Below are 15,907 nucleotides of genomic sequence, written 5' to 3'. Positions count from 1 at the left end.
CGTATGTGTTTGTGTGTTTGTGTTTGTGTGTTTGTGTTTGTACCCGCTCACGTACGATTGTGTGGATAGTAGATTATGGGTTTGTTTATTGTTTCTTAGCGTATGTGGAGAGTATAGTTTGGGTTTTGTAACCGCTCACGTACGATTGTGTGGATAGTAGATTATGGATTTGTTTATTGTTTCTTAGCGTATGTGTTTGTGTGTTTGTGTTTGTGTGTTTGTGTTTGTGTGTTTGTGTTTGTACCCGCTCATTGAGTCATCCACCCTTGTGTCTTCCATGATGTTTAGGACGGACATGCTCATGTATGTCAGGTCCAAGTGGACTGTTGTTGATAGGACAGATACTAGTCAATGGATGAGGAGAGTTTACATAGAAAGACAAGGATGTCTCAAGAGTGTACTTGTGTATGGACCGGCAGTTAGAAGGAGTTTAAGAAGAAGAAGAAGAAGATGTGACAGATGCCATCTATGTTAATATTAATATTAACATAAACCCAAAGGCCCTTTTCAGGGCCAGCCATATTTCTCGAAAAGTGATAGCCTTTCAATTGCCTACCCCTTTTTTTAAATTTAAATTTAAATTTAAATTTTAAAAAAAAAATCCCATATTCAATTCCCCTTGTCCCTAGACAAACCCAAACTCTATTCCCATGTTAATTTCCCCTTGTCGCTAGACAGACCCACACTATAGTTCCATGTTAAATTCCCCTTGTCGCTAGAGTGACCCACGATTTTTCGCCATGTTAATTTCCCTTGACGCTAATCTGACCCACGAATTTTCTCCATGTTAATTTTCCCTTGACGCTAGAGTTGCCCAAGGGGTCTTGTAATGCTAATTCCCCTTGACGCTAGGGTGCCCCCATTTACTACTATTATTTCATTACATTTCTTTTACATTTAGAGTACCGAAAGTGGATGAAAAGGACATGTCTCATCTCTCTAGTCTGAAGGGAACACCCCCATAGTGCAGAATTGCACCAAACATTCCTAATGTATCAACATCTCTAGGAGACGTGCAGATTGGGTCAATATTATCGTATCAGGTACTATCCAATCATAGTATATTCAGTGTTCATCCTTAACAAAAACATCTTGAAAAAGTGTTAGAAAACAACACACTGTCCATATTTTATTGGCCTTTTGAAACAAAGATGTAGGAATACAATGTGATAAAAGTTTGTATGTTTTAACTTTACATATGAGACGTTCTATATGTACCCTTTGTTTGGCAATTTTGTTAGTCAAAAGTGTATCAGAAGCTATCATTTGCCTACTTGCCGATGCGAATGGTGGAATGTTTATTTTCAAACCAAGTTCACTTATTTCTTTTGCAATGTTAAAACCTTTGTCTACCATTATGGCATCTCCTTCTTTAATATAACCAATTGATTTTAGTGTTTTAAGCATATCATAAAAACCAGATTTATCTGAAATTGATCCCGTAAATAATTCTGAAACAAACATTACACAACCATTAGGATCACAACCTATCAACAACTTTAGAGTTGTTGCAGATTTATAATCACTATATAACTGGCTCTGTAGGCAAAGTGCACTTGGAATTTGAGTTTTAATTTCAGTTCCATCTATAATAATAATGGTAGTGGGAAAATCTTTCCTATATTCAGATGGCATGTTTTTTATTATAGTATCTCTATGTGGCCAAACTGAAAGCTGGCCAAGTTTTAAATACATAAGATCGAGCCATGTGTTAAACACAACACTAGCTGACTGTGCAGAGAGTCCAAACCGTGTGGCCAAATCTTTTAAACCAAAACCATGCCTAAGCCTACATATTGTTAAAAACAGTCCATCTTCCTGGATAAGGCTTTTTGTATCCCTTCGTCCTGGTCCATATTTGACTGGACACTCTATAGGGGCTAGAAAGGCCAATAAAGCTAAAAACCTTATGTATGTGATTCCTGTATAGTATTTAAACAAATTTTTCAATGTGTTTTCTTTATACTTCACAATTGCTACACTCAATGTTTGTTTCTTGGCAATTATTTTCTTCAGATGTTGAATTTCTTTATCTTTTGATGACACTTCAAGTTGAAGCTCTTGTATCTTTTTTGAACTATTTGACAATTTGAGCCTTAGATCCTGATTCTCAGCTGCAACTGCTAACATATCCATTGCTGATATCCCTGAAAAAAATAAGAAAAGTATTTATTTTCTTCATTTCAGACAAAGTACCTGAGGGAAACTACACAAATAACTCAGGACTGTGGTAATACATCTGTGACAAGGGCTTCTCCAGTCTGTTTACCAAATGAGTTCAAACCACTCAATGAGAACACAAAGTGCATAAATCCATGTGACACTGAGGTACAGACAAGAAAGCAGGCCTTGTCGGATCACTGGTTTCATGAGAGAAAAGACAGACTTACATCATCTAATTTTGGAAAAGTAATATCAAGGAAATCTAAACCCAGTGAAAAGTTTATTAACAGTTTATTTTCAAAAAATGACGTTACCGTAGCACCGGACGCTCTTATCCGATTGGTCAATATCGGTGGATTTGATTGACAGGTCGGATCTATGCATTAAAATAGTTCCTAGTGTTAGGGGATATTCTTATAGTTTCTACGGCGTGAACGGCTGGCGGTACGGAAACCTGATGAAGAGAAACCATGCAGATGTGCGGTTGATATATATTTGGCAGGTTGTTTTATTTGTGGTCTTGCATTAATTCGAGTAAAATTTATGTATAGAATGGACACGTCGGGCTTTCTAATTTACGACTTAAGTTTTATGGAAGTCTTTGGAAATTTGGGGTAAACTTATAACTTCTAGCTGGAATTCAGCCATGGTTTTGACACCACTCGGTGAAGTAAAGACTCCTGGCTTGTAACAATACATAATGATTTAGTAAAGGTTACGCAAGATTTAGCTGGATTTACAAATCGATTAGTTCTTCGCGATGACAGTTCAGCTGGAGATCAATCGGCGTTACTACACAGAGACATTAGTGCGGCAAAATTACAGCTGATCGAAGTTGGAAAGGGAATTCCAGTTTTCATGATAGCTACGAGAACTTATAGACGTTACCGACAAGGCCATGTACGTAACTTGATCAGGAAAATTCACATAGACTAGTAACAATAACACTATGAAACACAAACCCACTTGTACAGTGTATATAGACTTTCATTTTTCATTTGGGCGAAATTGAACATTTTTACTGCGTTTGTGTGGAGGCGTTCAAGCTCTGAGTTCGTGATTAATAGCGGCACCGAAGAAGTATACCGTGCTTGACGAGGTAAATGGTAAATGAAACTCTAAAGTTGCCATGCATGGGTGATGTATCGAGTGGTCATGTGAAATATCTCGGTTAATACAGTAGTTATTTAGAATGACTGTTATATCAATTGTATCGCTGTCAATTGCACAATTAGAAAAGATAACTGAAGCAGAAAAACAGTTGCGTGACAAAATAACCAATCGTGAAACAGATTTACATAGATATTAACGTATAGGTCGTATAATCGATGTTGCATGTGGGATATCAGCTGTGTTAACTGCTTGGGATATCAGCTGTGTTAACTGCTGGATTAGGTATTGCTGGAATTGCAATGACGATGACAGCTGTCGGACCCCTATCTGGATTGTTGGAAGTGCCATTTCTATCACATCCGGAGGAATTTCATCCTCTGGTAACTTATCAAATATACTTCATCCTCGGACTGGAAGGCATAGCAAAATACTTATTTATACACATAGCAGCTTATGAAGAATTACAAAACTATTTTCAAAAATTGACGACGAAGTTATAACTGCCGCAGACTTTTCTGTTTTAATGTCCGAGATAGAACGTTTTAATCAGATTAAAAATCAGCTAAGGATTTCTGATACAGCTTCGGATCGCTAAAAATCAGATAAATCTTTCGGATACAGCTCGGCATCGCTAAAATTCAGATAAAGATTTTGGATATAGCTTCGGATCGCTAAAAGACAGATAAAGATTTCGGATACAGCTCTGGATCACAAAAATTAGATAAACATTTCTGATACAGCTTCGGATTGCTAAAAATCAGCAACAAATGAAAAACAGAGGTCTGATGCTCGGTTGGCAAGCTCATCATAAACTGCATGAACTAATATTTCATCAGTGAGTGGCTTTGGTTTGATTGGACGCTGCTAAATATTGTACGTAGTCGTGTAGTGACAATATTAAACCATTCTTGTATTTCTTATAGTTTCAATCCTTGTTATCGTGAAAAAAGTAATAAAAATCTGATAAAAAAACGGTGACATTAAAAGGAAACAACTAATTATTAAGAAAACCGAAAAAAGCGGTTAGAAAGACAGTTTTATTCATCACCGGTGATCGTTGGTACTACTGTAGAAAAACCAGCGCAAAACCGAATTGTAGTTCTCACTAGTGTCACTGGTTTTTACTGATCTTTTTATTGCTGAATATATATGTGAGGTGGTGAAAAAAGGGATGTTGATAACGCTGGATAATTATTATATGAAATCAGTTTGGCGCATCGTTGCTGCATGTTAACCGCAGCTATGTCTATGATTTATCTGTAATTGATTTCATCAATATAATATTTGTGTCCGGCTATTAGTCGCACAAGAATATGTCGATGTTTTCTCAGAGAATCGCAAGACACACGATACAGAGCGGTTAAAAGATTATTTAGCGCTTGTACGATTTCGTCTTGATTTATCTATGATGAATTATTCATGATTTTGTACCAACGTGTGATGCGATTTCGCTTTATCTGCCCATTTATTTATTTTCATTCATATGGTTCATAGTTAGGCGTGATATGCTATATGTAATTGTAATCAATTATAAAATCTATCAGAAACATCGTTTGTTAAAATTGAGTTTTAATTAAGGCTGATCGTATTTTAAACCATAAACTAATCAACCTAATTGTTCTTTTTTTAACGCCCCGCGTATATAAAACAATTTGACCCGAGACGCTGACACGGGATATTTTTTTACAAAACATATATTCCTCCAAAAAAAATTTTAACCTCTCGATCGCTATTCCTCGTGTTACTTTTAAATTATGTTTACATGCAAGTTAGTATGCACTAAAAGAAAATAATGTTCATCTTTTATAGCATGGTTGGCATGGAACATGCAATATATTTCAATTAGGTCAATCCTATTATTTCCACAACTTTTAGTCTCAATTCTCAGATTATTGGAAGAAACTCAAAGTTTTGTCAAAGCTGATCGATTTTTATGGTTAGACGCACATTTGAAATAATCTTCGAAGCCAAAGTAAGTTCTTATATGTTTACATATAAACAGTTTGTTAGAATTTTTTAATTTATTAATCTAGTCTGATAAAAAAGCATCTGTAACTCTTTGTTAAAGAATGGAATAAACTTAGTACAATTTACGAAGGAAATACCCTCACCTCACCAAAACCAAATCTGTTTAAGCATGCTTAAGGGGTGTAACCCAGTTGATACTATTTTTGATTCATTTTCAGTACATAACTCCCTATATGCAGTACTCAGTATAATATTTACAGAAATTTAAATTCTAAAATACTATTTAACCAGCTTAACTAGCCTTAAGTATACAAGTGGGATTCTTCCAAGTTCACCGTATACCGACGTAGATAGAATATATTATTATACATTTAAAAAATAATCAAAAACCTTCGTTGTACACGTTCAATGGCGTCAGCCTGCGAAAGCCTCGTATAGCTCATGCGTAATTCAAAACCGGAAAGAGATTAATATAAAACACTTTAAAACATTCATTATTATTTAAGTATTTTTTTAAATTACAAATAAGCATTTTTATTGCCTTTAGTGCTTTATCAGCCAATGTATATTGAGCTTTCGAGAATGTTCTATTGGTCTAAAAAAAACAGACTAAAGTAATTAAAAGTGGCAAGTAGTAAAGGGGGTAGGATTAGCCTCAATGGGAATTAGCATTAAAAACACCCTTGGGTCCGATTAGCCTCAAGGGAAATTTAACATGGAGAAAAATCGTGGGTAGGATTAGCCTCAAGGGAAATTAACATGGAGAAAATTGTGGGTCAGATTAGCCTCAAGGGAAATTTAACATGGAGAAAAATCGTGGGTCAGATTAGCCTCAAGGGAAATTTAACATGGGAATAAATTGTGGGTTAATATACGTACAAGGGAAATTAACATGGGATTTTTTTTTTTTTAAAAAAAAGGGGTAGGCAATGGAAAGGCTATCTCTTTTCGAGATATATGGCTGGCCCTGAAAAGGGCCTTTGGTTTATGTTAATATGCCCTTAACATAAAGGGCATTTGCGACATCTTCTTGTCCTCAAACTTCGTCTTACAGCAGGGCCATACATCAGAGTCCTCTTGAGGCAACCTTGTCTCTCTATATAGACTCTTCTTATCCACAGGCTGCTGCTGGTCCTGTGGACAACGGTCCACTTGGATCGGACATACATGAGCATGTCCGTCCTGAACATCATTGTTGACACAAGGGTTGAAGATTCAACGTCGGTCCACATGTTGAGGCTCCGAGAATAGGTGAATCAATGCAGTGAACTGCGCTTATTTATAGGGACAGAAAGGATTGAAACGGATTGAGTTCATTCACCAATCCGAACACGCGTTACAGAATTCAGTCAGCCCGCATCCAATCCGAAGAGAGCAGTCTGTGACGTCACGTAGTCTATATAGATTCGCTAGCGCTTGTGTGCAGTCAATCTATGCGACAGTGATTCAACATGACGGAAACTCAGAAAACGATCCAATGGGGTGCACCAGCAGGGGAGACCGCCCAAGGGAACCCGGACTTACTTTCAGAAGAGGTGAATTGGGATTTTGTGGATTTTCTCTCCTCGCAAGAATTTGTTCCGGAACCTGTGTTACCTTCTTCATTACCGCAAGTGGAGAATTTTAGACAGAGACAGAAAGAAGAATTGGAGAAATTTATACAACGACAAAAGGAAGCCGAACAAGTTTTTCTGCTACAGCAACAGCAGCAAGAAGAAGAGGTAAGAAAAAAACAACAGCAACAACAGCAAGAAGAAGTAGCAGCAAAGAAACAAGAGGGTGAAAATCAAACGGTCACGGTACTGTTGGACATTTTAGCGGAGTTAAGAAGTCTGAAACAAATGTATCAGACTTCTTTATCACGACCGAAGAGAATACGACCTTCCCGAGCTAAACACGTTAACCCTGTGACTAAGCCTACCGTACCACCCTTAGTGATTTCAACCCAATCATCAACATTACGCAGTTCAGAAGTAGGCCTTGGCCGTGGCAAAGGCATAAGGCAGTTAAAGTTGATTGGTTAAACTCACCCTTGCACCGAAATAAAAAAGGCCCTTTTCAGGGCCAGCCACATTTCTCGAAAAGATATACAATTTCAATTTGCCAAAAACTCAAAAATAAACCCACCCATTTTACCCTTATGGTACGTGTCTGTGTATGAGTGCGTGAGTGTACGTTCTTATTTTAAAATCATAACTCAAAGACTCTTACCTTATATCATTCATTTATTCTTTTATCCATTTTTTACAATCCAATTCACAATTCACAACACAACACTTTAATAAAAAGTTCATTGACTTCTTCTTTTTTTAGTCTCTCTGTTTTTTGAATTTCTTCACCTTCATTCCCTCTTCTTTCTTCTCATTTTCTTCCCTTCTTCTTTTCTTCTCGTGTTTCTTTGCCTCTTGTAAATAGAATTGTCTTTTTTCTTCCTCTTCTTCCTCTGAAGAATCCCTCTCTTCTTCCGAAGAATCCCTCTCTTCTTCTGAAGAATCCTTCTTTTCTTCTGACTCCTCTTGTTTCTTTTTTGGGCAATCTGGAGACCAATGTCCTTTTTCTTTACAATAATAACAGGTATCTTGACTTTTGTCTTTTTTAGTCCCTGTTTTCGTTCTTTTTTGACGGTCTGGACACTCTGAAGACCAATGCCCTTTCTTCTGACAGATATAGCAAGTATCTTGACTTTTATCTCGAAAGGAAGGAGAGTAGTCCGTAGGCTGGTCTGAAGAGAATTTTCTAATGACCCCTCGCAAAGCTCTGACGAAACGTTCGATTTGGTTAGTCTCTTCCATCGTTGTGCTCGGCTTGAGAGTGAAATGAATAGTGAAAGAACAAGACACACACCCTTTTATATACGCTAGTCTGCCATGACTATAAATTAGTCTATGGTGTTTGAACTTGAGTCATTTGACGTTTTTCACTCAAGATGAAACGATCCCATTCATTTGAGAGGAAAGAAAAAGAAAGTAAGAGGCAGAAACGTGATCTATCGCCTCGTACCAGGGCTGAAATCTTGGCACAAATTCATGCCAGTGATTTTGAAGAGGACATGAGTGAACCAGAATCCGAACCCTCTAAACCAAGTTTGTCACCCTTACTCAACCCTGAAAAATACTATTCCATTCGAGAGACGGAAAAGCGCTCCTCTAGAAAATTTAGAACTACGGCTTACACCTACACGGTGAAGTTTAAAGATTTCAAGGCCGACGTACCCTTGGAGAAAGCAGAAGTGTTTATCACCGAGATGTGGGATTCTTTGCTCACTTCACTCAAGCGACAATGTCAACCCAAAGAAGACGATCGCTTGACACTATCCATAGATCACGACGGTTTGAAATCCCCTGTTTGGATCGAGTTTAGCAGACCCGCAGAACTAACCCCTTCCAAAATCATGGACAAGATTCAACACGTACAACAATCTAATGACCAGTTTGACATCACCGATGGTAAAGCCACACTGAAAATGGCTCACGTCTCTCTTCCTCAAGGGACTGGACAACGCAATAAGGTGTTATTGGTGAACGAACTTCGCAGTACCAAAAAGAGCCTCGTCCAAATTCACAACCCTCAAGACCAGATGTGTTTAGCCCGTGCCATCGTGGTGGGACGAACCTATGCCAACAAGAACGACACGGTAGAATGGAAAAGAGCCTGGAAAACTATTCGACAATCGGACCGAGCCAAACAACGAAACGAAGCAGAACTCCTGTTGCAACAAGCTGGCCTGTCCATAGATGCACCCTGTGGCATTCCTGAAATGCAAAAATTGCAAGATGTCCTAGCTCCACGCTACACCTTGAAAGTGCACCCTCAAGAAGTGCGCGGACCTCTGTTGTTTCGAGGCCAAGACTTTAAGGACGGAAAATACATTCACCTTTATCATCACGATGAACATTTCGATACCATTACCAGTATCACTGGATTCCTGGGATATGTTTATTATTGTGAGAAATGTGACCGTGGTTATAATAATCGAGAGCAACACAAACATTGTGGATCGAAATGCCGAGGATGTTTGGCTTCTTCACCCTGTCTGAGCGAAGAACCAGTGCCTTGTTCCACTTGTCTGCGCACGTTTGTCAGCCCTACCTGTTACCAACAACATCTGAAAACGCAAGGTTCACAGAAGAAATGTGCTTGTCAACTCCTGAGATTGTGCCCTACGTGTGAACAAGTCATACGTACCAATAATACCAAGGCACACGTATGTTCAGGAAAGAAAAAATGTCACATTTGTCACCACATCGTGGACTTGGAACACCAATGTTACGTGCAAAAATACCAACCCCCACCAGAGAAAGAGGACGGTCACAAGAAGAAAGGCAATTTCATCTTTCTCGATTTCGAATGCATGCAAGAGACTGGCATTCACATTCCTAATTTCTGCGTGGCTCATCGAGCGTGCGAGAAGTGCATTCAAGAACCTATCTTCAGTCATTGCCCTCACTGCAGCAAGATTCCCGGAGGGCGTGAAAAAATCTTTCGGGGGCCGAACACGTTAGCCGATTTTGCCCAATGGGTCTTAGACCCCGTCGACAAGACGTGGAGCCAAGAGGACATCGAACGTTACGGAGATTGTCATCGTCATGCCACGGTGATGGCTCACAATTTCTCCGGATACGATGGACAGTTTCTTTTGAGGTACTATACGGAACAAGGCACCGAGCGTCCTAAAGTGACTTTGAACGGAGCCAAAATCATTTTCATGCAAGTGGGACAAGTACAGTTTAAAGATTCGATGAGTTATTTGGCCATGCCTTTGAGTCGAATGCCTAAAACGTTTGGAATGACAGAAATGGCTAAAGGGTACTTTCCACACTTTTTCAATACGGAAGCCAATCAACACGCCGTTCTACCCCATTTACCTGAGGCTCACTATTACGACCCCGACAACATGCGTACCGAACAACGAGAAGCTTTCTACGCTTGGTACCAGGCTCACGCCTCGGACCCTTTCGACTTTCAGGAAGAAATGCTAAAGTATTGTCGTTCCGACGTGGACATTTTACGGCGTTGCTGTGGAAAATTTCGAGAACTGTTCATGGAACACGGAGGGGTCGATCCTTTGAAAGAAGCTTGCACCATTGCCAAAGCGTGTTCCTTAGTGTACCGCCAACGATTCATGCCTGAAAACACCGTGGCTGTCATCAGTCCTCAAACGACCCACTATGTCAAACGTCAATACTCGGTCAAAGCCCTACGTTGGTTACATTACTTGTGCGACAAGGAAGACAAATGGATTCAGCATGCCCGCAACGGAGGAGGCGAAAAGACCATCGGAACGTATTCGGTTGATGGCTGGGACTTAGAAAACCCCAAGATCGTGTACGAGTTTAACGGTTGCTTATTTCACGGATGTCCCGTCTGTTACCCTGACCGTGACACTAAAAATCAGTTTTTACAACGGACCATGGAAGACCTGTACCAGGACACTTGTCAGCGGCGCCTAAAGTTAGAACAGCAAGGATACCAAGTGGTGGAAATGTGGGAACACGAATACGATCACCGTTTGAAAATCGATCCCGAGTTTAAACGTGCCGTGGAAAGTTACAAGCTGATGGACCCCCTAAACCCGAGGGATAGTTTGTACGGAGGAAGGACCAATGCCACCTGTTTGCTGTACCAAGCCGACGAAGAGAAAGGAGAAGAAATCAAATACTTGGACGTGTGTTCGCTGTATCCCTACGTGTGCAAATATTGTCGCTTTCCTGTAGGGCACCCGCAATTGCTGACGGAACACATCGACCTGAAAAACATTCGACAATACGAAGGCTTGATCAAGTGTAAAGTTTTGCCTCCCACGAACCTATACCATCCCGTATTACCTCACCATTGTCAAGGCAAACTGATGTTTCCCTTGTGCCGTACTTGTGCCGAAACGTGCAACCAGGACCAACCTTGCCATCACAGCCAGGAAGAACGGGCCTTGACGGGAACCTGGGTCAGCGTGGAATTGTTCAAAGCTCTGGACATGGGATACCAACTGTTAGAAGTGTACGAAATTTGCCACTTTCCAAAGACACAACAATACCACAAGGGTGACCCTACTCAGAAAGGCATTTTCGCCGACTACGTGGATGCCTTTTTGAAACTGAAGCAAGAAGCCAGCGGCTATCCGTCCTGGTGTCACACTCCCGAAGACCAAATAAAATTCAAAGAGAAATACTACGAACAAGAAGGCATCACTTTAGACCACATCGAGAAAAACGAAGGCAGGCGATCGTTTGCCAAAGTGATGTTAAATTGCTTGTGGGGTAAAATGGCACAACGACCGTGTTTACCCAAGACGGAATATTTGACAGAACCTTCCCGCTACTTCCAAATGATTCACGACAAAACCAAATACATGAAATACGTGGACGTCGTTCGAGAGAATTTGATCTTGGTCAATTACGAAGAAGATCTGGACTTTGTACAAGACGACCCTTTTGGAAATGTCATCATTGCGGCTTACGTGACAGCTCATGCTCGCTTAAAATTGTACGAAGCTTTAGAACTGTTAGAAGAACGCGTCCTGTACTTTGACACGGACAGTTGCATTTACATCCATCACCCGATTCAACATCACCCTGACATCGAAGGAGACCGTTTAGGAGCCTGGACAGACGAGCATCCCGACGACAAGATTCTAAGTTTCGTCAGTGGTGGTCCCAAAAATTACGGCTACGAATACCGGGACAAACAAGGAGAAGTGCACACGACGTGCAAAGTGAAAGGATTGACTCTGAATCATCGTACCAGTCGAGTGGTCAATTTTGGGGTATTGAAAGAAGCCTTGCAATCGGGAGAGGATGGAAACTTTAAAGTGACCACCTATCAACCGAACAAGATTGTACGTTTACCCACTCACCACATCGTCAGTCGGCCCTTGGAAAAAGTCTATCAAATCGTGTACCAGAAGCGAGTGCGACTTCCCAATCACTTTACGTTGCCGTGCGGTCACGTCGGTATTGGTCTGTATATAAAAAAAGGAACCCTAGGCAAGATCGATAGTTCATTGTGACTACCAAGACCGAGCGAACAAGATGAATACTTTGAAAGAGGCATCGTTCCAGTTTGGGGATTGTAAAAAAGTTGTATCTTCCTCTAGTGTGACTAATATTGGATGGATAAGACCCATGCATTGCGACGGAAAATGTCCGGAAGGAAACTGCGATTGTCCATGTGGTTACCATTGTAATTGCGTAACGGAGTTTGCAGATGAGTGCGATTGTGAGCCTTGCGATGGATACGATGCTGTACCTTGTGACCTGAGCGATGCCGTAAAGCATCATGGGAACTTTAGTGTCCCTACCCCTATCATGGAAAGTGATGCTGTGCGTGTCAAACCTGTGGGATGCGAAAGCGATGCCGCTCGTCCTCTTGGACATTTTACTGGGTTTCGTTTTAAAGGGGAATGTTCACCTTCACGTCTACCCCCCTGCGGATGTCATCCAGCCCTGAACAAACTCCTGCCCATGTCACTCAACCCTCATCGAAACGAACCTGTGAAAGACGAATATTCGTTCCCTGTGCGTTTGTCGGAATACTGCGACTTTGAAAATCGTCTTCAATCGTTCAAAGGAAAATGGCCAAAGTATCTGGGAGGACCGACCCCCGAAGAATTAGCCAGAGCCGGATTTTTCTACTTGGGCGAAGGAGATAAAGTCAAGTGCTTCAGTTGCGGTGTGTCACTTCACCACTGGGAACCGCAAGATTCGGCCTACGTAGAACATGCTCGATGGTCACCGAATTGTCATTACTTACCCTTAGTGGGACCGAGACATTGAAGTAACTTCTTACCATAATAATCTGTTCATGGATACTTTACAAGAGAACATTCGTGCTTTGCCTGTGGAGTTGAGAGAACGCATTTACCGAGAGCTGGTCAAAATACAAGTGAAACGTAAAGAACAATTGCATCCGTTACGTCACCGGTGTTTGAACCACTGGTACCTGAAGGCTATACAAGGATTGATTCAATTGAAAGTGTTCCATCGGACATACATTGATCAACGATCCTCTAGTTTTAAAAAGGATTGGTTTGGTATGGACGATTGTAGTTACATCATTGTAAACGTACTGCATCGAATTCCAGAGGAAGAGTTAACGAATTACCAACATCTTGAACACAATGTCAACTTAGTGAAAGAGGAAACTTCTGAACGAATTGTAATGTGTAGATTAGTGACTCAACGATTTAAATTCGACACTGAAGTGAAACCATGTTTGTGCAAAGAGTACATTTCTTGTGTCAGACCAAAGAGGATTTAGTATGACCTATTCATGGATACTTTGCTAGAGAACATTCGTGCTTTGCCTGTGGAGTTGAGAGAACGCATTTACCGAGAGCTGGTGAAAATACAAGTGAAACGTAAAGAACAACTGCATCCGTTACGTCACCAGATCTTTAACCACTGGTACCTGAATGGTATAAGAGAACTGATTCGTCAGAAATTGTTTCAGTGGTCAGACCTTGTTCAATACTTCCAGGCCCCCGATGATTCACGTGTTGATCATTTTGGTTACTTCGAGATTCACCTAGAGCAACCCATTGAGGAAGACGAGGTAAAGGATTACCAACATATTTTACGTGGAATCTACTTAGCGGAAGAGGAAACTTCTAATCGAACTCTGACGTTTCGGTTACAGTATGCAAGATTTACATTCCCAACTGGAGAACGAAGATCTCTGGCTAGAAAGTACGTGTATTCTTTTCGAAACAAAGAGACTATAAAAACAGGCTGCCATGCCACGACTTATGTCGTATGTCATCCAACAGATTCCGTGGAAGGAACTCAATGACCATATTCAAACCGTGGATCATTACCATCAATTATTACAACAACTGTATCCATTCAATTTGGGACGACAAGTGGTGTGTGTCTTAGTGACTTGTTTTCTGGGATTTCGTTTACCAGCCGATTCTTTGTGGACTCTTTACGATCAGTACTTACCACCTCAATGGCCTTAAATGGTCACGAAAAACTCCTTTTGCTCAAAGCCTTGCGTTTTCATCTGGATACTTCTCGACCTCAACAGGAAAAAAAGATTCGTCAACTTTTAGCTACCCAAGACGTGTATGACGATGTGTGTGTAGCTTGTGACTTACATCCCCATTGGACAGATGTCCGTGCCTGGAAAGAATGGGGTTTTGAGGCTTGGACCCAAGAAGTGGCCCAGTATGCACGAGAGTTGTTCAAGGAAAAAAGTTACTTTTCAACCCGTGTTAGTGACGGTGCCAGAAGAACCCGTCACCCAGGACAGGACTGTCGTGGACAGGCCTGAAAGACCCTTTCGGGAGGACACTTGTGTGACCTTACCCCCTACTATAGAACTGGTTAGAACATTACCCAAAACATGTGATTGTTGTACAGACACTTGTGTTTATTCCACATTCATAGTTATCATGTGCCTTTTATCCTTGTACTTAAGCCTTTGGCTTTTATGTATTTTTGTCTTTCGTATTCATGTTTGAAAAAGAAAACATTCAATAAACGTGTTCTGAAAAAGTATATAAACTCTTGTCTTGTTTGTTTTCGTGTCACAAGTGACATTTCTCACACCATGGCTACCTCTACTGTCTCTGCTCCCTCTTCCTCTACTGTCAAAGTCATCGACGAACACTTAGATCGTGCCAGTTGGGAGGCTTTGTATCTTCGCCATCCCTTTAACATGCTCATTGCTGGACCTAGCGGTTCTGGCAAAACCGAATTCGTCAAACGTTTGATCGAACATAAACATCATTTGATCGATCGGCCCCCTCAACGGATCGTGTGGTGTTACAAAGAGTGGCAATCGGCGTACAGTCTCTTGCGAGAAAGTCAAGGAGATTTCATCGTGTTTGTGGAAGGCATTCCTAAAGAAGACGACGGCATCGTCTCTGACTCCCGTCAAACCCATTTGGTCATTTTCGACGACATGTTAGGAGAAGACGAAGAAGAAATTAAACTGTGGTTCACGCGCAAAGGGCATCACCGTAATGCCAGTGTCGTTTACATCACCCAAAATTTGTTTCAACAAAGTAAAGCCCATCGCACCATCAGTCTCAATGCGCATTACGTGGTCTTGTTTAAAAGCCCTCGAGATAAATCGCAAGTGCAAGTCTTAGCCAAACAGTTAGGAACGCCTTGGCTGACTCAGGCGTACGACGATGCCACTCAAACGCCACACGCCTATTTACTCGTCGATTTGAAACCTACGACCCCCGAGGATTTGCGATTTCGTACCCACTTGTTTCACCACTGGTGCCAAGACGGAGGGCCTGTCCTGTACACGTCTCCGTCCTCGACTTCATTTCACTCCCCATGAAAAAAAAATCTATAAAAACCTCAGACCCTTTTTCGTCTGTCTCACACAGTGTGAACATGACGTCCCTTCAGTCGCATCTTCCCGTCAAATTGATTCGTGCCTTGTATGGCATCAGTCGAGAAAAAGATCCACAAACACGAGCTCGTGTCTTAGAAGCTAGTCTCAAAGAAGTCTTACGATGGTTCACGGTGACGGCACGTCAATTACTCCAAGGAATCATTCAGATTCCTCATCAAACCCAACGCTTTTTCGATCGAAACAAAGTCGCTTTGGTCCAACTGGCCGATCCCCGCATCGACACTCAAACCAAAAAACAAATCATTTTGAAACCTGGAGGGAGCGGTACTCTAGGAGGGGTCATCATTCGCTCACT

At 41.1% G+C, this 15,907-nt stretch overlaps 2 protein-coding genes across 3 annotated transcripts in view; one reads left to right on the top strand and one right to left on the bottom strand.

The window, feature by feature from the left end:
- LOC149804205 (multicopper oxidase 3-like) overlaps positions 1–15,907 on the top strand; it is a 100,319-nt gene that overhangs the window by 21,724 nt on the left and 62,688 nt on the right. The window lies entirely within an intron of this gene.
- Positions 1,066–2,193, bottom strand: LOC149804206 (uncharacterized). Its single transcript, XM_089951239.1, has one exon. It carries the CDS (start codon positions 2,134–2,136, stop codon positions 1,066–1,068), a length of 1,071 nt encoding a protein of 356 aa, XP_089807365.1. The 5' UTR covers positions 2,137–2,193.

Source organism: Sinohyriopsis cumingii, chromosome 2 (assembly GCF_028554795.1).
Source record: "Sinohyriopsis cumingii isolate HCF-2022 chromosome 2, ASM2855479v2, whole genome shotgun sequence".
Classification (NCBI taxonomy): domain Eukaryota; kingdom Metazoa; phylum Mollusca; class Bivalvia; order Unionida; family Unionidae; genus Sinohyriopsis; species Sinohyriopsis cumingii.
Note: the sequence above shows the minus strand (reverse complement) of the source record. Positions and strands in the feature narration are given on the sequence as shown.